The 22947-nt window shown below is 41.9% G+C and overlaps 1 protein-coding gene across 11 annotated transcripts in view; it reads left to right on the top strand.

The window, feature by feature from the left end:
• eya4 (EYA transcriptional coactivator and phosphatase 4) overlaps window positions 1-22947 on the top strand; it is a 43439-nt gene that overhangs the window by 8451 nt on the left and 12041 nt on the right. For 3 of the 11 annotated variants that reach the window (XR_015035263.1, XM_085771402.1, XM_085771403.1), the window contains exons 3-10: window positions 14101-14150; window positions 16406-16527; window positions 19523-19606; window positions 20214-20291; window positions 20953-21019; window positions 21195-21337; window positions 22598-22741; window positions 22860-22942. Coding sequence is in view for 10 of the 11 variants with exons in the window: in XM_085771402.1 (XP_085627528.1) it covers window positions 14101-14150; window positions 16406-16527; window positions 19523-19606; window positions 20214-20291; window positions 20953-21019; window positions 21195-21337; window positions 22598-22741; window positions 22860-22942 (771 nt within the window). In the remaining variant the exon portion in view is untranslated. Of the gene's footprint in view, window positions 1-10221; window positions 10652-14100; window positions 14151-16405; window positions 16528-19522; window positions 19607-20213; window positions 20292-20952; window positions 21020-21194; window positions 21338-22597; window positions 22742-22859; window positions 22943-22947 lie in introns of those variants that run through there. The other 8 variants (XM_085771410.1, XM_085771411.1, XM_085771404.1 and 5 more) reach the window with 6 other exon arrangements.

The raw sequence follows: 22947 nt of genomic DNA, 5'->3' as shown, positions 1-22947 counted from the left end.
ACACATCACATTCTCCAGACATAAGGACACACACCGCAGACCATGGCAAGAATCACATCATCATCATTTGTATTTTTTTTTTTTTTTTTGCAGTAAAATTTGAAAGCAATAACTACCATTCCCACTAAATTTGCAATATCTGACAAAATAATTATGATATAAAATAATTATTTTTTTAATCGCTTCTGCACGCATGTAATGTTCTCTGGTTTACTGGAAGTCTGATTCACCCACATAGTGAGTTGGTGATTGTTACTTTCAAAAAACTGCGCAGAGTTTTGGAAACTTGGAGAAATAAGCCAAAGTGAAAACTGTGGACAAAGGATCCTATTGTCATGTGGGAAATGGAATAAGAACTTCTGCAGCCATTGTTTTGACACTACTCTTACTTAAGATGCGCAAAACAACCAAAACATCTGTCTTTCACCAAAACCTTTTCGGCTCTTGCCCTCCAGATAATTTATAACTGGTATATAAGAGAGTTGAGTGAGAGTCTGGCCGGCCAGTTAAGAAAGCCAGCTAGGTGTGAGGTCAGCAGGTCACAGACGGACCGTGAGCCAATCACAGTCTGACACAGTCAAACCCCCCAAACAGACTGGAGAATCCATCTAGAAACCCAGAGCAACTGGCGTGGGCTTTCTAGAGGAACGCACCAGACAGGAAACCACATGATATGTGTGCTTGAGTGTCTGCTGTGTGTGTCTGTGCGTGTGTGTGAGTGTGTGTAGGTGTTTCTTTCTCTGTTATACACATATACTTTGGTGTGGTGTGGGACGACTGAGGTCATCTGAGTGGAGACCGTCTCATAACGTGACCATGCTTGTTTAATGGAAGTCAATCAGGGCACAACGTTTCATGCCAAGATTCCTCACTTTATTGATCAATCACGTTTTTTTCAGGGAAAATCTCATTGTTACCAGATGTTACGTTTTCTGTCTTTACTGAGCATTTTAACATCAAGAAATGACACCGGTAACAACAATGAATTCAGACTCTTCAAAAAAAAAAAAAAAAAGGCATTACATGAACAGGAGTCCTAGGTGAAGTAGTAAAACATTTTATTCTTTGTTCCCAGCAACGTCCATAAATAGAGCCTTTGATAGCACAGCCCACCTTTTGTTCCCTCTGCTCTGCTCATCTGCCATTGGTTACAAAAAAAAAAAGACCATGTTTCCTCATTTTGCTGGGAAGGAAATGAAATTGCAACAATTGTGCTTTGGTTACGGAGGAACCTGCCCGCCATGCCTGCCGCGAGAACTTCCTCTGCTGCTCTGCTGGGAGATTGGATTTCTCTCTCTGCAGCGTAGACTCAGAGAGGTAGCAGAGGGGTCGCCGAGGCCAGTTGGGCTGTGACCTGGGTCTGTACTCACTGACTTAGCACTTATTACACACTAGAGCTGCAATGGAAGTCTCATTTCATCTTTTCATCTACTAAGTATTCCAGTTTTATCTTAAATATTCTGTATGTTATTTCTTTCTTCTGCTTTTGCTATAGATCATTGTGTTCTTATGTGTTCAATGACGTTTGAAGAGGAACCATCGCTTGAGCTTCATAAATGGACAATGTTAATCAATAGATTATGAAACTTGTTGTCAACCTGTCGTTTAAGCAGTACACTGAATAGCAAAAAAAAAAAACTGTCTTCAAGGTAACCGACTCTGTAGGATATCAGCACAGATCCAGCGATTACACTCTTCCTTCTAACTCCAAATACCTGAACTGAGGGTGTCCTCCTCTGATTCTGAGCACCAGTCATCTAATTTTATGAAACATAACATGAGGCTGTGGACTAACTGGCCTTATCCTGTTGATAAGTTAGTGAATCAGATCAGTGCTTATTTGAATAATATTAACCCTGAAACCACCAGCTATCCCTCTGGAGGTGGTCTGCATGAGAACAAATGAACTGTTTGAGGGCATCATCACATTTTTGTGGTTTTTCATAAATGCTCAGCTGTGCATTGTACATTAAAAGGTTTTACAGCTGTAACCAAGAGGACAGAGATTTAAATCTATCATATCATTACAATAAAACAGTACAACAATGCAACAATTCAATTCAATACAACATCTCTCCCTGTCCTTGATTCTGTCTGTCTGTCTTTCTACCTGTCTCTCTATCTTTCTGTCCCACCTTCTCTCTCTCTCTCTCTCTCCGCTGGCCTGCCCGCCTCTTTGTCTCTCCCTGTGTCTCTCTGGCTATAGAGTGATGATTCAGGGCCTATTGTGAAGTCAGCAATCCGATACAGAGCCAGCCCGAGAGCGCGGGTGGGAGAGGTGGAGAGGTGGAGGGAGGGGGGGGCATAGGGAGAGCAAAGAGAGAGAGAGAGAAAGAGAAAGAGGGGGGGTGAGAAACAGAGAGATTATGAGTTTTTCTCATAGCCAGGTCCATGCTGTCTGGAGCCTCGGGCGCTTTGGCACCCTCACCTGTCCTCTGCTTTACCTGTTGCTCTCATTCTCTAATTTGCCCTGTGGTCTCTCTACCCCCTTTGTCTTCCTTTATCTTTATCTTTCTCACACCACCACCACCCCGAGCTCTCCGCTGTCCCTTCTTCTTCGGACTCTCTGCCCTTCCCTCTTTTCTTTGTCACACTTACGTACGTCCTCTCCTCCGTCGGTCGGTCTGCCTCCCTTCTTCACACAGACATATGGTATTGTGAGTGATTTTATTAGGAAGATGATATGAAGTGTTTCAAGGCCTGGTGTGACAGAACAGCTTGCGACTTTAAAGACATTTAACTCCTCTGCTCGCGGGGCAGCAGTAACTTCTAATAATCGGCCGCATATTGGATCTGAGAGCAGATGGCATGTGTGTGTGTGTGAGGGAGCATACCTATCTGTCTGCTGAACGTCTCTCCGTGTGTGCCTTTTTTTTTTTTTTTAGGATACCTACCTTATGTCGTACCCTCACACACACATTCACACACACACATTGTGATGTCATGAGCAGCATTATTTAACAGGCAGCTGGGAGGCCATTCATCATTTAATTAAAAGCGTCTGAAAGGGATCTGAGGCCTAATGAGATTAGCTTTAATTATTGATGCTGCTGCTGCTGCTGCTGCTGCCACAGACACGCACTAACACACACAGGCTCACAAACACACACACACACACATGCACACACACACACACACACCCCAGTTATGACCAGCACAGACACTGAGACCTTCTTAGAATCGGACTCTTAACACCGAAAACACTTGCATTGGCACTTTTTACTTTTCAGTTCTTTGCGCTCTTACCTGATCTGAACACACACACGTACACACGTACACACACACACACTTTCTTCTCTCTCTCTCTCTCGCTCTCTCTCACACCATTGATTTTGCTTCACGGTGGGATGTAGAGGTGCTCAGGGGGTGGGTTGGTGGGTTGGTGCACTCAGAAGGGGAAGGTTGCGGTATGGGGACTGAGCGGCGGGAGGGTGGGGGGTGGCGGGGTGGGGGGGTTGGTGGGGTGCAGTAGCTGCGGTCGGGCTGGGGATGAGGAAGGGTGAAGTGGTGGTGGTGGTGGTGGGGGTGGGGGTGTGTGCAGGAGGATGGTGTTGTGTTTCTTCAGGTCTCACACAGCAGCAGAGAGGAGCTCTTATACTGTTCTTGTCCACTCACTCACTCACTCTATTGAATTCTGCCGTAAAACATGGAGTCCATATAAATACCAGTGGCTTTAGTTCAAAAAACCTCCTGACAGAACCTGTAACATCCATTTCCTCTGTTTTATTTCCCCTTTTACGTAACCTTGAAATCATCAAAGTCAGTCATTCTTTGTCTTATGATCGTTCAATAAAAATCAGAAACACATGATGTCTGTAAAAGTGTCATTTCAGGCAGAGTGTGTAGCAACAAGCTGGTAAAACATTATGCAGGAGATGTCTGTGGATATTCTCATTCTGTCATTGTTATCTAAGGCAACTGGACTTGTATTTGTCTAGGTATGCAGGATAGCAGCTCAACATCAGCTCAGTATCGCTGGGTTTAGCAACATCTGTCTGTCTGATGGGGCAGAGACTTGAGCCTTTTTACTTTCCTTTATTTTTTGTAAAATCTCACTTTGTTGTTGGAGGAGTAGACGTCAAGGAAAGACATTCAGATATCTGTCAAAACTGGGATCAACTTCTCCCGTATTTTATTTTTCTAACAACAATTCCTAAATAGTCTTGTCCCATCTCTTACCACCTCATAGGCCATTTCAGATACAGACATACAAATGTGGCAGCTATAGCCTATATATCATTAGATAACAATTTCCGCAGAAATCAGCCTGATACATTTAGTTAATTTGCCAAACTAGAGCTTGAAATAAAGACTAACCCCTGCTCCTACCCACCTGCTGCTGCTTTTTGTACCTTCAAACTTTAAAGATTGATTTCATTTAGTTTCTAAATCAACGTTAACTGCAGTTGTTAACAAAGAGGAATAAGGATGACATGCGTATCTGTAATATTATATCCTATATACTGTGACAGCTTCTACCGTGAAGACTAATCTGTGCCCTCGTGCTATGACTCATACACGTCATGCAGCCTGGAGTCATGTATTGACCCATGTATTGAGTCATTCAAATCAATTATTTAATGCTGCTGAAGTATGGAAAAGTAATAGCCTATATAGAAATGTTAATGATGAATAGCACTACACTACATCCATTCAGTTCACTCTGTAGTTGTGTATTGTATCTTTAGACATTTCATGTTGAGCTGTGTATTCCTGTGTGTTTCTGTGTCACTGAGTTGAGTGGTGTATGTGTGTGTGTGTTTGTGTGCGAGTGAGTGTGTGTGTGTGTGTGTGTGTGTGCCTGGTCAGCCGTGGACTGGTTTAGGTTTCTCCCAGTTGTTTTTTTAATCACTCTCATCAGATTAGCTGAGCAGGGGCAGTCGAGGCCAAACGCTTCACAATTAACAGCGCAGAACCGGCCCGCACACACACGTACATACACACGCATCCATCAGTGACTTTTCATTTGTCTCCACTGAGTAAAGCTGCATTAAATCATGTCTGTGATCCCCTCGCTCTCCGAGACAATGAGGAGCCAATTTAAATGGCAGCCATGAGGACCACCGTGACGGCCAGTAGGATGGAGAGCAGCCTTAGTTACTGTTCTCCTCTACTGCTCCCCCTCCCCAAACGTGTATCAACAACAATTCAGCAGAATAAAAAATAATCTTTGGGATTTAAAAATTAGTGAGGTGCACTGACCACCCTTGCAGCTTTGTTTGGCCAGTGATGAAAACACGAGACGTTATATTTAAAGATGACCCTAAACCAAATAATTGAAAATCGCCCTAACATCAGAACAAATTTACACCAAAAATTTGAAAAAACAAAAAAATTAACCACAACAAAAATAACAACACACTTCTATAAAGCCAGGATACATATTGGCCAGCTCACAGGAGATAAGCGGGATAGTGGCCCATCACTGGCCTAGAGCAGGCTGGCCTCTTCATCTTTTGTGGTTCACAGTAACGCCTTACAGTAATCTGAGTAAAAGTTTGATGAGTAATTAGTAAAATCATATCATTACTTTTCATAATAATTATAATATAATTGCTTACAGTTTTCACCTCACCTAGAGGCAAGTCACTAATAAAGCGGTCAAAACAAGGATCTAAGAGATTTGTTATTGGTTCGGTCTGTTAAAACTTGGCTGGATTCATTTAAAAAGATTACCTTTTAATTTTTTTCTGTCCTCTCTCTCATCGATGACCATATTTTCAACAAATAACCAGTTCTACATTAATTGCTCTTCAGATTTCTTGACAAAACCAGAGATGGCTTGCCTACTTCCACCCTATGGTTTGCCTACAGTACATGCAGGGTAGAAGGCTAGCGGCTCACCCTTGGCCTTGTGTTATTTCTTGTTAAAGTAAGAATCTGGCAGACTGGAAAATAGGCTTAATAGACAAGAGGACTGATACCACACCCATGTCTGTTTGCTAAATATAAAACTACAGCCAGGGGGATTGTTACCTTAGCTTGGTGTTACCTTAGCCATCCTGGCTCCAGGTTTACTGTGGTGGCACTGGTGCACCTAACCAAAGATGCTGAGTCAGGAGTGTGCATCACATTTACTCTAAGTACAAATTTGAGATAGTTGTACATTACTTCAGTATTTTTGATGATTTTATACTATTTTATACTTCTACTCCACAACATTTCAGTACCCAGTGATTTTTACTGATATATTATAAGTCTACTTTATGGAAGACGTGTGAGCAGGAAATAATAATGTACTCCTTTTTCAAGATGTATGAACTCAGGCTGCCAGAAATTCTTTTTAAATTCACTGTAACTGCTTTCTCTATCTTGCATGGCGTAACACCTCTGTGCCATATAGCTCGGAGCGACCACGTTGCTTTCTCATTTCTCAGATTGTTCGTATTATCTTGGGGATTCAACACAGGAGCCTGCGTCTAGTTTAAGCTCTATTTTTGTCTTCTCATTCTTTTTCCTCTCCCTGAGCGAAAGGTTGAAACACACGTGATACACCGGGTTCAGAAACTGTGTGTGCATAATATACTTTCATTTCGGTGTCCATCACATCGTAAGCAACACCAGTGAGCTCTTGGCAGTTTCATCTGAGCATAGTCTGGTAGAGAGAGGTACACCAAGTCAGTGAGAGAGAGAGAGATGTTTTCGGAGAGTACCTTTTCATCCAAACACCTCCTCCTCCCCCTCCACCTTTTCCCTGCTCCACAGATTCACCCTTTTCTTCCCTTTCACTCCCTCACTTCTTTTTTTTTCTTTGATAGCTTCCTACTACACCTGAAAAAGGGGCATTTTTGGAGGCATAAAGAGAGGGATAGTTTTACACCTCCCCAGGCTGGGGGAACTGGGGGGGTGGAGGAGGAGAGGTGGAGGGAGGGAGGAGGCTCGGCACAATGTATTTTACATGAAAGGAAGGGGATTGAGTTACCACACCGATAACCACTCATACAAATGAGGAGAGCAGAGAGCTTTGGGCAGGGGACAGGTAAACGGGTGAGACTCAGTGTGTGTGTGTGTGTGTGTGTGTGTGTGTGTGTGAGAGAGAGAGAGAGAGAGAGAGAGAGAGAGAATGTGGAGGATATAGAGATGGAGGACATGTTTGTGTGGTGAGTAACATCCTTCATGAGTGTGTTTTGCGGTCGACACGCACCAGCCGATGTCAGAGGCAGGGATGGCTGGAAGATCACATTGCACAGGTGTGTGTGTGTGTGTGTGTGTGTGTGTGTGTGTGTGTGTGTGTGTGTGTGTGTGTGTGTGTGTGTGTGTGTGTGTGTGTGTGTGTGTGTGTGTGTGTGTGTGTGTGTGTGTGTGTGTGTGTGTGTGCCAGTAACCTATGAAAGACTCCTTTTTCCCTCAAGTCAAAAATATTAAATATTCAGCAATTTGGGAAATTTTCACATTTCCAGCCATAAGATAGAAGATCAATTCCACTCATGTCTATAGATAAGAAGCTACATTGCAATCAGCAGCTTGTTAGCTTAGCTTAGCATAATGTCTGGAAACAGGGGGAAACAGCTAGCCTACATGGACAACTGTTGGTTTTTACAGTCTTTGTTCATCTCTTGATCATGTATAGGCTACATGTCCTACTACTCAGACATGAAAGAGATTTTCATTCTCTCACACTCAGAAACAAAACTGTAAATAATATTAGTAATATCAGTAGGCTACACTCACCTATAAACTGTGAGATAAATCCCCTTTAAAATAAATGAGGAGAACTGACAACAAAGAGACAAATGAGGGAAAGAGGATCAGAGTTGGCCTCCGTCTGTCAGACTGTCTGCTGAGGGGAAGATAAACTACTGTTGTTCCTCTTGAAGAACAAAGTTGTTCTCGAGGGCCTCTTAAAAGGGAGCGGGGTACCTCCATCAGACACTTTTAAAACACTCCTAAAGTCAACAAAAACCAAAGTCAAGTCCTGTCATTTAGCTGCCTAATATACTACCGGCTTCCTTTCCTCGGTTCACTGCCCTGATGTGCCCACGCCACACTACTGTTTTGTTTTTTCCTCTCTTTTTTTTCTGTACATATATATTTCATCAGGCGTGTTTTAGGACGCCTCCCCAGCTCCCTTCTCCACTTGCTGTGAAAATATTTCATCGGGGATGTTTTTGGACGACCCCCTCCCAATGGGGTCCTGCTTGGCTAATAATAAAGTGCTTGAGTTGTCAAGCGCTTCGGCAACACCCTAATCTGTTCTGACAGCTAGTCCTCCACATACACTCTCAGTCTTCCAGCACACACACACACACACATGTCAGCATGCACGTATAGCAACAGATATTTGCGCTGATGTATACACACAGGTCCACAGACAGTCTATCAATCAAGGTGCGTATTGAGGGCTTTTGGGAGTGGGAGGGGGGCGCTGTGGGACAGGGCCGCATGCTGTCACCATGGTGACCGAGCTAAAGGTGGCCGGTTCACAGTTGGAGACAGTGGCCCTGTTCCAAATTGGTCTCTAGGCCTGTGTTCATTTGGCACCCTTCACAGCTGTTTTCTGTGGCCTTGCACATGTACAGTAACATTCGAACTAGCCTGCATGTCGTTAAAGGTTCAGTTCACCCAAATTAAAATTCTCACGTAATTATAGAGGTATCTAGCCATGCAGATATTTCTGGATTTATTTGACAACTGAGTTTTGAAATCTTGGCCGTGAACTATACCTCCACAATCCCTGCCAAGAGGGGCGGCCCCTGATACCCCACCTCTGAACAATGCTTAACAATACAAATAAAGAGCTGTGTGCTCATTCTGTTAAATGTATAGCATATTTTAACAATTTTACAATGAAAAAGAGAGAGGAAATTTAAATCTTTTCATATATTTTCTGTGAGGTTGCCACAGTCATTTGCCAGCACAATGATCAGCAAAGTTGAACCAAAAATATCAGAGTGGAGCTTTAAAACAATAGGATAAACTAAGCTTAAGCAGAACTTATGGACAAACATAGTTTAGTGACACTGATGTTCGGTTAACAAATTCCATCTGTACATAATAATCTCTGTCAAGTAACTGACCAAAAAGATCACATTTCAGGCACATATATGATGGCTACTTCCTTAAAATGATGAGCAGTCTAACTGGGGAAGAAACAATACTAAATGCTAAATGTTAATATGTATGAATCATTTCACAAATAATTGTAGTTCAGCCTTGACTAACGCACAGGAAACAGTTTCCCTCTGGCAGAAAGAAATTCCACTGCAAACTGTTCATAGTGAGGTCTGTGGTTTGTCCTGATTAACTCTTGACTGTTTCTGCAAGGACGTGATGCTGCTGATGTTTTTAAATGTAAAGTTTCAAAGTGCTCCAAATGCAATGAAGTTAGATACTGTAGTTTTGTAATTTGTGTGTACTGACCCTTTAAAGTTTTATCAATGAAGACTTAGGAATTGGTTCTGGCTTGTTTGAAGCATGTATGAGTGTGTGTGTGGGTTTGTTTGGGCGTGTGCCTCCCCCTGACAACACCTTGACGACGATAGTGAAAGAGTGCCATCTTCAGACCGAGACAGCTGGGAGATTTATGAGTGTGTTGTTGTGCATGAGTCCACCTACTGTAGTTGATGCTGAAGCGCCCTGCACCCCCCCACCCCCCACTCATCCTCCCAGCTCAGCTACACTCCACGGCACACACGTGCAGCCCGTGTGGTTCCAATTAACACAGATTGGCTGTGTGTGCTCAGGTGTATGTGTGTGCGGTTGTGGTGACATGGGGGAGGGTATGCGTGTGTGTGAGTGCGGGTGTGTGCGTGTGACTTAGAAGGGGGTCGGTTGCATGGTGTGAAGTTTATGGTCTGGCCTGTACTTTCTACTGCACAGCAAGACATTGACATTACATCCTCACCGTGTCTCCATTTACCTTTGTGAAAGTCATCACAAGAGCGCTGCCATCAGCAGGGCTGGAGAGATTTTAGGGGCTCCAACTAAAGCTTGAGTCATGTTTTACATTAGAAACCCTCCTTCATATTATTTTTAAAGTATAATTGCAACATGGAATTGAGTTTATTCATGTCTATATTAGGAATGGACCTGCACAAACAAACAAACAAACAAACAAAAAAGAAGCAACATCTGCTACATTTAAAATGTTCTTTGGTCTTTAATGTAAGCTTGAGTGAGTGTGTAGTGAGTGACAGCTGAAAGAGAGAGAGAGAGAGGAAGAGAGAGAGAGAGGAGAGTAGGAGGAGGAGAAGAGAAAAAGAGGGGGAGGAGGCAGAGGAGGAGGGAAACAGGACGAGTGAAATGTTCCCCATTACTGGAGGAAGACAGGAGCTGTGTGTGGATTGACCTTAGAGACAGAGAGAGGGGAAGAGAAGAGTGTAGTTTAGACGCACCGTCTCCTTTTCCTTCGCACCGCTGCACGTTTGTAGAGAGCGAAAGAGAGAGAGAGACACACAAAGAGAAAGAGAGAGAGAGAGAAAAAGAATGCATTTTCTCCTGTAGAGGAAACACACAAAAAAAACGTGGCACCTGAAGTGAGAGGCAGGTAGATAGAGACAAGCTGAGGTGTATTTGTGGCGGAGGTGTGCGTCTGTTTGTGTGTGTGTTTGGGACCAGCAAGCCTGTGTGTGACTGGAAGCCGGTGGCTGGTGCAGCTCTGTAATGCTTTGTGGAAGTATAGGACTCCTCACTGACCCGATTACAGCCTGAGGTAAGAAATGCTCTTTACCTCTCTGTGTGTGTGAGAGAGTGTGTGTGAGTGTATTTTAGTTCATTTAATATTCTATCTTTTTGCTACATTTGGGACTGAATAAATGCCCCTCTATGTAAAAGAGAAGAATATTTCTATTAAATTTTTGATGAATTAATTTGAATGAATGAATCCAATATTCACAGTAGAGTAGGTTTTGGTGTGAGCGTTGTAATTGTTGCTGAGGACTACTCAAATTATTTTTTTATACAAAATAATTCACACTTCAACTATAATTCAAGGCAACACCTTTTTATTTTAAGAAATAAATATTTCTGTTGTGGTTTAAATTTACCTGCATCACAGATGTTTTGTTTTTGATATTCAACATTATCAATACAAGATATTCTTAGATATTTATATTTGGTGGTAGATGTAGGATTATACAAAAGTATCTCATTCATCTGTTGCATTTTATTTTATCCTTTTCCCCACAATTAAGGAATTAAAAATATATATATTTATATATATATATAAATATATATATATATAAATACAAGCATTTGAAATTGTGGAATTTCTGAATTAATAGCAAAGAAAAACATTTTTTTTAAATTTTTGGTAATGGATCAAAATTTACCTGATACACAACCGTCAAACTTGTGTAACAGATTTTCTTAAAGCCTTCATGTATCAATTGTGTGTGTGCGTGTGTGTGTGTGAATGTGAGACTGCGTGTGTGTGTGTGTGCAACTCTATGCATAGTATCGGATGTCCCATTGCAGATGGGTTGGGTTATTACCAGAAACACATAGCACTATTCTTCTTTTCTCTCTCCCTCTCTGCCCTCCTTTTCTCTTCCTGCTCTGGGTTCTCGTAGTTTGCCAGAAACAATAACACAAACCTTGTTGATGCATCTTTAACGTCAAATTTTATATTCCCCAGTGAGCACGTTCAAAGGAAAGAAGGAAAACTAGGACCAGAGCTACGACTGCTTCTGCTTACTTCTGACCCGCACCTACTGTTTCTTATTAGAGCCACCTTATTATTGCATCCATTAGATGATGAATAAATATCATTAGCAAGTAACAACACAAACAGCAGTGTGTAATCCCCTTAAATAAATCATTGTTATTAGTGCTAATTACCTGGAGTACCTAGTATTTATCCCTCAGGGAGTCCCTGAGTTGGGCAGGTTGTGTTCTTGAGCGGTCACCCGGCCAACCGGGTCAAAGGTCGCCTATTTAAGTGGCTCAGGTGACACAAATGGGTACTTCAGGCATTGTGGCCACCTAAGAGTGGACTAAGAGGCCCTTCATTTTGTTGTTAGAGATGAAATTGTGTGTGTTTCACTGGAAGATGAGGAGGAAGAGGAAGAATGAGTGAATGCAGGACTTCTTCTTTGCTAGTAACCTAAGAGGAATAGTGAGCGACTGGATTTTTTGTAGCTTTATTACTGCATGGCAGGTTTTCAAAAAAAGTGAAGTTTTAATGAGTCTCAACTGGACAATAAACAGGATGTGGAACAGATAAAGTAAAAAAGTGTCTTTTAGTAGAATACTAAGTCAAAAAAGTTTCAACAAATTGTTGTTGTTTTTTATTTTATTTTGTTTTTAAATCTGTATGTGTTAAATGGAAATGACCAAAATGCTTAAGGTGGAAATATTGTCGAATAAAATAGATGTGTGGACTTGAGAAAAAAAAAACATGGAAGAAAAAAGATAAAAGGGGTGAGATACTGGCAGAGGTGAGACGCTCAGAGAGGTCGACAGGCAGAGAAAGTGTGCGGTGGATGAAGCACGATGATAAAAGCTTTTCAGGATCAAAGTCTGCGTGTGCTTGTGTTTTCACAGATCATGTTGAGACAGAAACAGCCGGGCTTGTGTGTTTCCATGTGTGTGTGTATATGTGTGTGTGTGTGTGCGCACATGCGGGCCGTGCGTACACCCGCGTTTGTATGTAGCTCTGTGTGTGCGTTATATATGGATCGCAGTTTCTCACGGCCATGCTGTTGATGCCGTGACTGACAGCCTTGTTAAATTTCGGTAAAGCATGAAACCTGACATGAAAGTGGCTTGTGTGTGTGTGTGTGTGTCTGTGAGTCTGTGTGTGCATGTGCACATGTGTGTATGTGTGTGTGTGTAAAGTGATCCATACGAGGGCACCGACTAACCTTTGAACCCTGTCTTAAACAGCTAAGTGCTGCTTCTTATTCGCTCTCAGCAGGATCCTCTAATCAGAACCATAACACCACAACTCAGTCCTCTACACACACACACACACAAGCACACACACATAGAAATGTCCTACTTTCCACATACCTGCAGTTTAGTGTCTGCTTGGCCAAGCACTTTCTCTGTATACTTACCTGTGATTGCGATAATGTGTAAATGATTTGAATATATGCTGCTGGGCTGAATTGGACCATGTGTGTGTGTCTCTGTGTGTTTGTATGTGCATTTCCATGTGCGGGTGTGTGTGTTTGGCACCTCGCGCGTGCCCTGCACCTCGACAGTGTGTTGACACAGTGATTATAGGGCAGCTGGTACACATTGGCCCTCGCTCCGCCCTGCATTTACTGTTCTAATTAGTTCCTGTTCCAAATAAGAGAGAGGAATTTTAATAGAGAACCGCTGGTCTGCCGTCTAGCCCCACATACCCTCACATGCAGCAGCACATATAAAACCAGCCTGTGTGTGTGTGTGTGTGAGTGCGGAGAGTGCGAGTGCACGCTGCAGTGGAAAGGCGCTGAGCCCGAAGTGTGTTTTCTTAATTCAGCTTTTTTTTTTTGGTGATGAAGGAAAAGCTCCGGCTCCAAGTGATTGACACGGCCAAATGTCTCCGTTATACCCCCCAAAGTCGGGGCTCGATTTAGTGTCCACGCTGACCCGTTTACGAGTGAGGAGTGAGCTCTGTGACCTAACATGACCCCGCTGTGACCTTTCAACTCTTTAAGGGTTGAGGAAGGGGGTTGAGTAAGGGGCTTGAGCTCGGGGCGGAGCGGGGTCACAGGTGAACAAGGGAAAGTTAATATCTGCCATTTAGACGCCAGTTAGCACTTCTGTCAGCGTGGTGGCTACAGCTCACGCACACGGGCTGTTGATTTATTCTCCTTTGTTCCTTTTAGTCCCATTGAAGAAGTCAAAATGTAATATACTGCAATATTCTGTTTAGTCTTTAAGTAATTTAAGGTCAAATTTGAGTCATTGCTGCAATTTTCTCTTCCTTTCCTGGAAGTGTTGTTGGTACTCACATATAATTTATTATAAATTTGTCATAAACACTGTTTTATGAGTCTAGTTTATGACACTCTAAATACTGGTTCTTATGAACTGTATGTAATGTGTGTGATGGTGTGTGTCTGTGTGTGTGTGTCTGTGTGTGTGTGTGTGTGTGTGTGTGTGTGTGTGTGTGTGTGTGTGTGTGTGGGTGTGCTCGGTAACATTTCCTCTCCTCTGGTTTCTCTGCAGGTGAAGAAATCACACAGTGAATCTCATGTTCCAGACCCTTCAGACGCCAGGTACGCCTATGTGTGTCTGTTTGCATGATATGATAAACAACATCAGGATCTTCACAACTTTATGCGAGTGTGTTGGTGTACAGTTGTGTGCAGTATTTGTGTATGTGTCCCAGGTCTCTGGTCATGGTGCAGGGAGGTGAGGTTTCACTGCAGTTGCAAGCTGTGATGAGGTCATCAACACTTTCCCAAGACCCTAGTGCCTGAAACACACAAATATACAAACACAGGCTCACAAATGCATGTTGTAATTCATTTATATTGATTATTTAAGAGATAAATTAGTTGATAAAGAGAAAAATAATCAGTTACTTTTGTATTTTTCAAGCAAAAATTGTGAAAAATGAAATAAATAAATGACAAATACTCCCTGGTTCTCACATTAGACATCTAGATTTTGCAGCCATATATCACTATAAGTTCACTTTAATTTGACATATCATATTAACTATATTAATTGTGTAATTGATCGATTTAGAGCGGTTTAGTCACTCTTGACAATAACCTTTATTTTCAATGCTGAAACTGTGTCTTTTACACAATACAAACACTGCAGTATGATGCAGATTTTTTTTCTTTTCTTTTTTTTTCTTTTGCAACGACCAGACATAATGTGAAAACCAGAAAAGAGTTTATGAAACACCAACTCCTGCCATCACCTCCCGAGAGGAGCGAAACAGAGAGCAACGAGGAAAAAAAAAACCTAAAAAAAAAAAAAAGGACATGGAGGGGAGAGACAGAATCATTTCCTGCTGTTGAGAGACAAAAGAAACGGATGGATGAAGAGTGTTGAAGCACATGAGAGCGAGAGAGGGAAAAAAAAAGAAGGGAGTGAAAAGTGAAAAAGCGCCATAATCTGTGGAAGTTCTTAACTTTTACTTGCCATGAACAGCAAAAGATATTTTAGGCTTTTGTTTGAAGTTAAGGCTCGGCTCAATATCTCATCCACTATAAAACGGCGTTGATGTTAAAACAGTGATCAGTGTTTCTAGTGTAGAGGAGAGCAGAATGGATGTTTAGCTGTAAATAGAGTAAAAGGAGTTGACAGAGGGAGTTGATTTAAAGTGTTTATCTTTTGTACGTTCCGTTTTTTGCACCCTGTAGCTGTGTCTGTCTCTTCTGCTGAAAGCTGTATGTTTATACCTGTCAGTCTGACTGTGGGTTGCAGTCATGTGCGGTGATGCTATCAGCCCATAGCATTGAGATGGACTGCTTCCAGACCGCCACACAGATGTGCACTCTCTCTTTTAGCGCACACACACACACACACACACACTACAGAGTGGTAAACCTGCAGCCCGCATTTGTTTAATTCTCCCTCCATCTCTGTCATTTCTCGCTTTGATGTCTCACACAAGAGCACAAGTGTGACCAACCTGCGGGCAGCCTGAGTCACGGCTGACTCACACACACACACACATACACATACACACAAACACACACACTACACATGAGACACTGTCCATACACACACATTGACTCAGCTTTAAACTATGTCTTTCACCAGAGAACATGTCAGTGTGTGGGTTTGCGGCAGCAGTGATGAAGAGTCATGAGCGAGTGTTTTATGTTGCTTTTTTATACAGTGTGCATGCATTAAAATTTATTAAAACCAATTATAGCATCTCGCTGGCCCTCGGAAGAGCGGTTGTTGCCACGGGAACAACTCAAAGCTATCCAAATAAACAACAAACACTGATATATGAAAGGCAGACCACTACGCCACCATAAATATGCGTCTTCATTCTGTGCATGTCTTTATTTACTTCCACTCCTAACCATCCACACACACACACATACACACATACAGACACACACTTTACCATTACCACCTTGTGTGCTGGTTTGTCCCAGTCATGCATGTGGAACACATTGTAAAACTAAAGCATGGCAGGCTGTGGGTTTGTATCGGAGCCCAGACGTGCATACACACATACGCAGAGAGAGTTTTACACACACACACACACTCTCTCCATAAAAGAGCCAGCAGGCCCGCAGACAATGTCTAGCGCCCCAGAACACATGCTCGTGTAAGCTAACTGGTAGGGAGAAGCATGAAGTTTATGACTGTGCGTATGTCAGTGTGAGTGATTCCCCTGTGAATACAGAGTGTGTCACTCAGTGTGTTCACTCAGATCCTAACCTAATATATAGAGGTGGGACATTCCCAGCTGTGCATTGAGAGAGTGCACTGCTGTTGATCTGTTATCCGTTCAAATATCACAGTTCATCTCATTTTTTTTTCCTCCCTCCTGTAGGTCTATGGAAATGCAGGACCTAGCCAGTCCTCATAACCGCGTGGGAGGTGGAGATTCGACAGGCTCCAAGCTAGACAAGAGCAACCTTGGCAGCCCGTCCATCACCACCAATGGAACAGGAGGTGAGGAGGCAGAACGTGTTCCCTAGCTGCTGCAGTAATGAATGAGCCGTGGTGTCTGTGGTCTTGAGTTAGTCAAAATATAGACTTTTAGTATATTTCTTTTTTGTGTGTGTGACAGGCCAGTTTTATTTTCAATTTGTATTCTGTCATCTGTGAGAATCCTAAGCATTAGAAAGACAACGCTGCTGATCAAGCACCGAATAAGACACATGGAAGCATTAAACTTGCTCACTTTCTTATTGAAAGGTGCATGAAGAGATGTGACACCACACGGTGTACGATCTGTACAATAAATACAAAGCCCCTTGCAGCCAGCAACAAAATTCTTACAACAACCTGTGCACAAAAATGAGCAGAGGTTTTAGTTTAGAGGGGGGTTATGTGTGAGACTAGTTTCTTGGCTGGGAACTTACAGAGCTTCCAGGAAATCACAGCACCCAGCTAAGAAATAGTTTGGCACACAAACGTCCCTCTAAAAACCAAGGCTTGTCATTATAACACTTTTTAAAATAAATACAACTTCTGAGATGTAACATTGATTAGTGATCTGTGGACGTGCTAGAAATTCAAACTTGGCTATAGGCAAACTTCCTTGTGCTAAGCTAAGCTAACTTGCTTACTATGTTTATACATCAGAGGTGTCACTGTCATCATCTAACTCCTGGCAAGAAAGCAAATAAGTGCATTTCCCAAAATGTTCCTATCCATTTCTATAAAAAAGTTATGATGTAGAGGAAGTTTGAAGAGTTTGAAACCCATTGTTTCAGACTACGATGCAAGGTTTTATTGATGCCTCATTTCAAAGCAAAGAGAATATGGCGTGTGTCTAGCTCTCAGTCCAGCAGGAGGTTGGAAGTACATACTGTAAGTCACTTTGGGTAAAGCATTTGATGAGTGTAATGTAATGTAAGGAAATCTATTGCAAAATCATCAGTGGGACAGATTTTCAACATGCAGAGATAAGTACTTTTTGAGGAATTTATAGAGACGGAAGGAGACGCGCACATGCCAGCGCACGCACAGACACACACGCACACACACGCATGCTGGCATCAGTACTCGAGTAAACCACTGGAGAATGTGTGTAAACACACGGTGAAGCACTTCTGCTCGCCTCAACTAACCGCTTGGCAAAGTGTGTGTGTATGTGTGTGTATGTGTATGTGTGTGTGTGAGTGAGTGTATATGTTTGGGTGCAAGCCCAAAATCCCACTGGAAACTATTTCCTCTACAAGAGCATTAAAGCATCACCCCTCTCTTAGATGTCAACACCAGTCAGCCCTCTCCTCTCTTTTTCTTCCCCCCTGTCCCACTCTCTCTGTTTCACCCTTTTCTTTTCTTCTGTCCGTTTGTCTTTGTCTTTCTTCTTCTCATCTTTTTCTTCTGTCACCCTTGATCTCCTCCTCTCTCATTCTCCGTGCTCTGGAATTGTTCTTGACGGAGCAGTTTGATGTAACGGTACTGGGTCTAAAGTGCTTTTGTTGAGGGCAATCCTTTGATCTGCTGCTGATTTAACAGGCTATGGAGTCCACGTTTAATGGCACTGTAATGGAAAAAGTGAGATGCTCATTTTAGTCAACTTGATGTGTCAAAACATACTTGCAGGACTATGTGCTCAGAGTGGACTGCATTCACTCCATGTTAGAGCACATTAAATCATTTTTGATGAGCTGAGATCACCGTTAATGGTTTAAGCAGACAGAGCTGGGACTACATGCTCACAGCCAAAACAAACTACATACCCAACATTCCCCTCACCTGACATCAGCCAGCGCTTGGACCCCATGGGCCATCTCCATAGCAACTCATTTGTCTTCATTAGGGCTTGTCCAATGGGTTGTATTGCTCTCCGAGGGGATTAATGAAGTTGTCATGAATTTAATGGAGCTCTCAGATGGTCAGTGATGATGAGTTTTAATCATGTTCGCAGAGACGAGACAATGAAGTGAAAAACAGCAGGCTTGATGTTAAAGTTGGTTGACAGGTGGAAAGACTGAGATAACATTTTGGGAAGTACACTTACTCATCGGGAGTTAGATGAGATTGCATACACGTTTGTTAAACCAGCTATAATCAATATTTTTATTTTTACAGCAGCTCACATGGCTGCTTGTATGTTGAAAGAATTACACAAAGTTACTAACCAACAGAACCGTTACCAGGATGTGCAGAGCTGCAGAGTCTGCTCAGCTCCTGTTTCAGTTTTTTGGCCCATGGCTTCTTTTTTTAAACTATTTTTTTATTTTGCTTCACTCTCACCATCACTTTCTCCATCATCACCATTTTAAACCACATCACAGTTGTTTTAAACTCTAAACCCAATGGTGCCTGCAAGACAGAAAAGGTTAAAAATTACAGTAGCTAGTGAACGCAGCTTTTAACTACTAATGTGCCAAATGTTTCAATCAGGGGGTGGCAAAGAGCGGTTGCAAATAAGTAACTGTTGATAACAAAGCCGTTTCTACTTTATAAAGTTAAAAAAAATGTCAGTGTTGTGCTCACAGATTGTTTCTGTTGCCCCCAGGTGGCCAATTAGTTATCACAGGTTTAATTATGATGCTACAGCCAGGAGACTGTTAGTTTAGTTTAGCTTAACATGAAACCAGGAAACAGGAGGAAAGAGTTCTGTCAAAATAAAATCAGCCGACCTGCAATACTAAGCAAAGATAATTCACTTACTTGTTTGTTTAATTTGTTGAAAAACCAAAGTGTAGTTTTTCTTGTAATTTCCTGTAATGTCTAGTTGCCCAGCAACCTCATTAATGATATGTTAATGAGCTTCAGCTACATCAAACTTCTGGCTTTAGCATCATATTTAGCACATTATCATCTAAGTAAAAAAAAAAAAGCAATTATACATATTTCCCGTTTTTCATTAAAATATCTTTAACAAAACAAATGTCTACCTTTTGAAATGATCACCATGTCGCATTCAGTGGCGCCTGGTTCTCAGTGCGTCACATCCTCACCACCTTCCCACCTTGCACCCCTTTAGGTGAAAATATGACTGTTCTAAACACGGCTGATTGGCTGTTGGGCTGCAGCAGCCCGCCCCCCGCCCCGGGCTCCAAGGACTATGGTACAGAGGTGCATGTGTGTGAACCCCAGGCCTAAAGTCACATTAGCTTACAGTAAAAGTGATGGATTTACCACAGATTAGGCTGTTCCCTAGATCAGATGTTTTTTGTGCCAGGACTGCTGTGATTTTCATTTGCTGTGCAGTGCTCTCTTCTCTTTGGATCACATTGTGAATTTATCACAAAATGTATGCAGTCATTATTAGTTTTATTTGCAGGGTTCCCACCGGCCAACACATGTGAGAAAATTTGATGAATTAGCCAGGAAAATAAGCAAATATCAGGTGATTTTGCCAAAGTACTAGAACTTAATCATTACATTTTATGGATGTCACACTTTTCCTGAGTTAAAAGAGTGAAAAAAGTGATTTAAAAAACAAACAAACAAAAAAAAACAGTAAACAAGGAATAATAAAACCTTGATTATTTAGTGGGAACCCTGCACACAACATTTGCACCCATACTGGAGCTGCATGGCAGTTTTCCGTTCTTTACTCAATAAGGCTTTCTTTGTGTGCGCGTGTGTTTGTGTGTGTGTGTGTGTATGTGTGTGTGATAGTACTTCCTTACTGGCCTCCCCTAACACTGATCCTTTCCCTCTTCCTTAAGTGAAAACAGAGCCTATGAACAACAGTGATACAGTCACTACAACAGGCGACACATCACTGGACACATACGCAGGCTCAGGTAACACACACACACTCACAGAAATTGAAATTTGACTGCCTTTATGTCTCTCCAGCCTCTTTCCCACTCTGTTTTCTCAGACTCACAAAAGTCACACAAACACCATCATCCATTTCAGCTCAGTGGTACACCCGCTGAAAGCTTTAATCCCACTAAGCATTGGCTGTCCTTGGATTGCGTCATCAAAGGCTGGTAGAGGGATGAGAGAGCTGGAGAAACAATTTTACACTTGTTTTTTTTTTTTAGACTCACACAGGACCCCTTTACACTGCAAGACACACACACAGAGATCCAAAAAAACCATTAAGCGAAACACAGTGAGGCTTTAGAAGCAGTGGGGTGTTTGTCAGTATTGAGCTCTGACATCTCAATGACCACAAACAGACATTGTGTTTTACTATGAGGCCCAGTGTGAGGGTTTCATGGCTACAGAGGAATAACTTGGCTCCTCTCCATTCAAAATGATTCAAATTATGTTTACTGGAACAGCATTTCAGCTCTGACAAGCTGGAGGCTTTGGATTGTGCTGTTCAGGGGTTTTTGTTCAATGTGAAAGAAAGCAGAAGCATTTGAGTTGACACCATCCACAACCAATTTGTTGTTGTTGTTTTTTTTTGGTCTTATTGTTATTTATTGTTTATTGTTGTTTTGTTGTTTTTAGTAATCACCAGCAGCGGGTACAGCCCTCGTTCAGCCCACCAGTACTCCCCTCCCCTTTACCCTTCAAAGTAAGTCTGACTTTTTTTCACAGCACAGTCTGCTCTCCAGCAATCTTTATCAGCACATCTATACGGGCTCAAATGTCACCCATTTACCCATTAAATGACCTCCTATGTGGTCTTATCTGCCCAGTTCCTATACCTCACCTGTCTGTCTGTCTGTCTGTTTCCTCTCCTTTCCCAGGCCTTACCCTCACATCCTTTCCACGCCTGCAGCCCCTCCCATGCCGACGTACGCTGGCCAACCCCAGTTCAGCAGCATGCAGCAGTCGACTGTCTACACCGCTTACTCCCAGACTGGGCAGGCCTATGGACTGTCCACCTATGGTAGCGACAAGCACACACATACATGAATCCCATATAGAAATGTATTAGTGACATGTCACTAATAAATACTTTATACACCCATTTTTTACATTTTTTACACCCAAAAACATATTTGAATATCAGAAATAGCTACATAACAGGATTTTATATGGTATAACATGCTATAACCATATTGGTTATTATGATATATGTTTTATTTATACAATATATATACAGTATATCCTATTGTAGGAGGCTGTTGGATCCCACTTTATATAAAATCCACTTGTAAACAGGCTTTGGGATGGAGAAATTTTTACACGTGTACAATATAAGCATATAGTACATAAACATGCATGTGGATATATGTCAATATATGAAAAGGAAACAGTGTTATGGTTTTATATAAACCTATATTTTCTATATGAAAATTCAATATGTGCATGTATTACATTTGCGTATGGGATACAGTAACTGGAAACTGTTTCTAATTCTAATACCATTCACTGGAATAGACCGACAGGTGGCAAAGGAAAACTAGACAATGCCCAGAATAATATTTACAACTATTTTGATAATTGGTTCATTGCAGAGATAATTTTGTTTTGTAGACCTGCCAAACATTCACTGGTTCCAGCTTCTGATGTTTGAGTATTTTCTGCCTCTCATGTGAAGCTGAGTTTGTGATTGTAAGTCAAGGCAAAACAAGCAGTTTGAAGACATCAGGAAATTGTTACATGCATTTTTCATGATTTTGTAACTGTTCAGTTCATTGAGAAAAGATTTATGAATAATGAAAATAATCATTAGTTGAATCAAAACACATTTAAAAAGTGCATAGACCGGACGTTTTTGAAGACCTTGTAGAGAGTGGAACAGTGTGTTTTCACTGTGATTAAAAATGAATAAAAGCACAGAAAACGTACGAGTAAAAGAACACAAACTGAGTTTAATTCCGATTTTCAGAAAAAAAAAAAAAAGTATACTGAGCCAGACTGATGCATGTGATATAAACTGTAGCAAAGTAAACATCCATTGTGTAAAGTAACTGAGGGAAAAGATCTGTTTTAAATATTGTAAACATGTCCCCTGTGTGATGCTGTATGGTTTTCATCCTTACAAGCACAACAAAGTGAGACATTTTGAAGACAGAATAATATAAATGGGAAACAATCAAGATAAAATGTATTTAATTATCTAATGATAACTCACAATGAAGAAAACTTATAGACTGTGTTTATATTACATATTAGTATATTGAATGATTGTGTCTTGTTATAGACCTGGGTGTGATGCTGCCGGGCATCAAGACGGAGAGCGGGCTGGCCCAGAGTCAGTCTCCTCTGCAGACCGGCCTCAGCTACAGCCCCGGCTTCACCACACCTCAGCCCGGACAGACTGCATACTCACCCTATCAGATGCCAGGTCGGTAGACAAAGCATCTTACAGACCAACAAAATGGTCGATGCTTCACTCAAGAAACATAACCATGCATACTGATCTGATGTTTTAATTTAATTTATCCTTCAATTTTTTAACTTAGGTTCCAGTTTCGCTCCTTCCTCAGGCCTCTACGCCACCAACAACTCTGTGTCCAACCCTGCCAACTACACTGCCACACAGCAGGTACG

Source organism: Trachurus japonicus, chromosome 24, assembly GCF_045865225.1.
Source record: "Trachurus japonicus isolate A0001 chromosome 24, Traja_1.0".
Lineage (NCBI taxonomy): Eukaryota > Metazoa > Chordata > Actinopteri > Carangiformes > Carangidae > Trachurus > Trachurus japonicus.
This window is presented reverse-complemented; position numbering and strand designations above follow the sequence as displayed.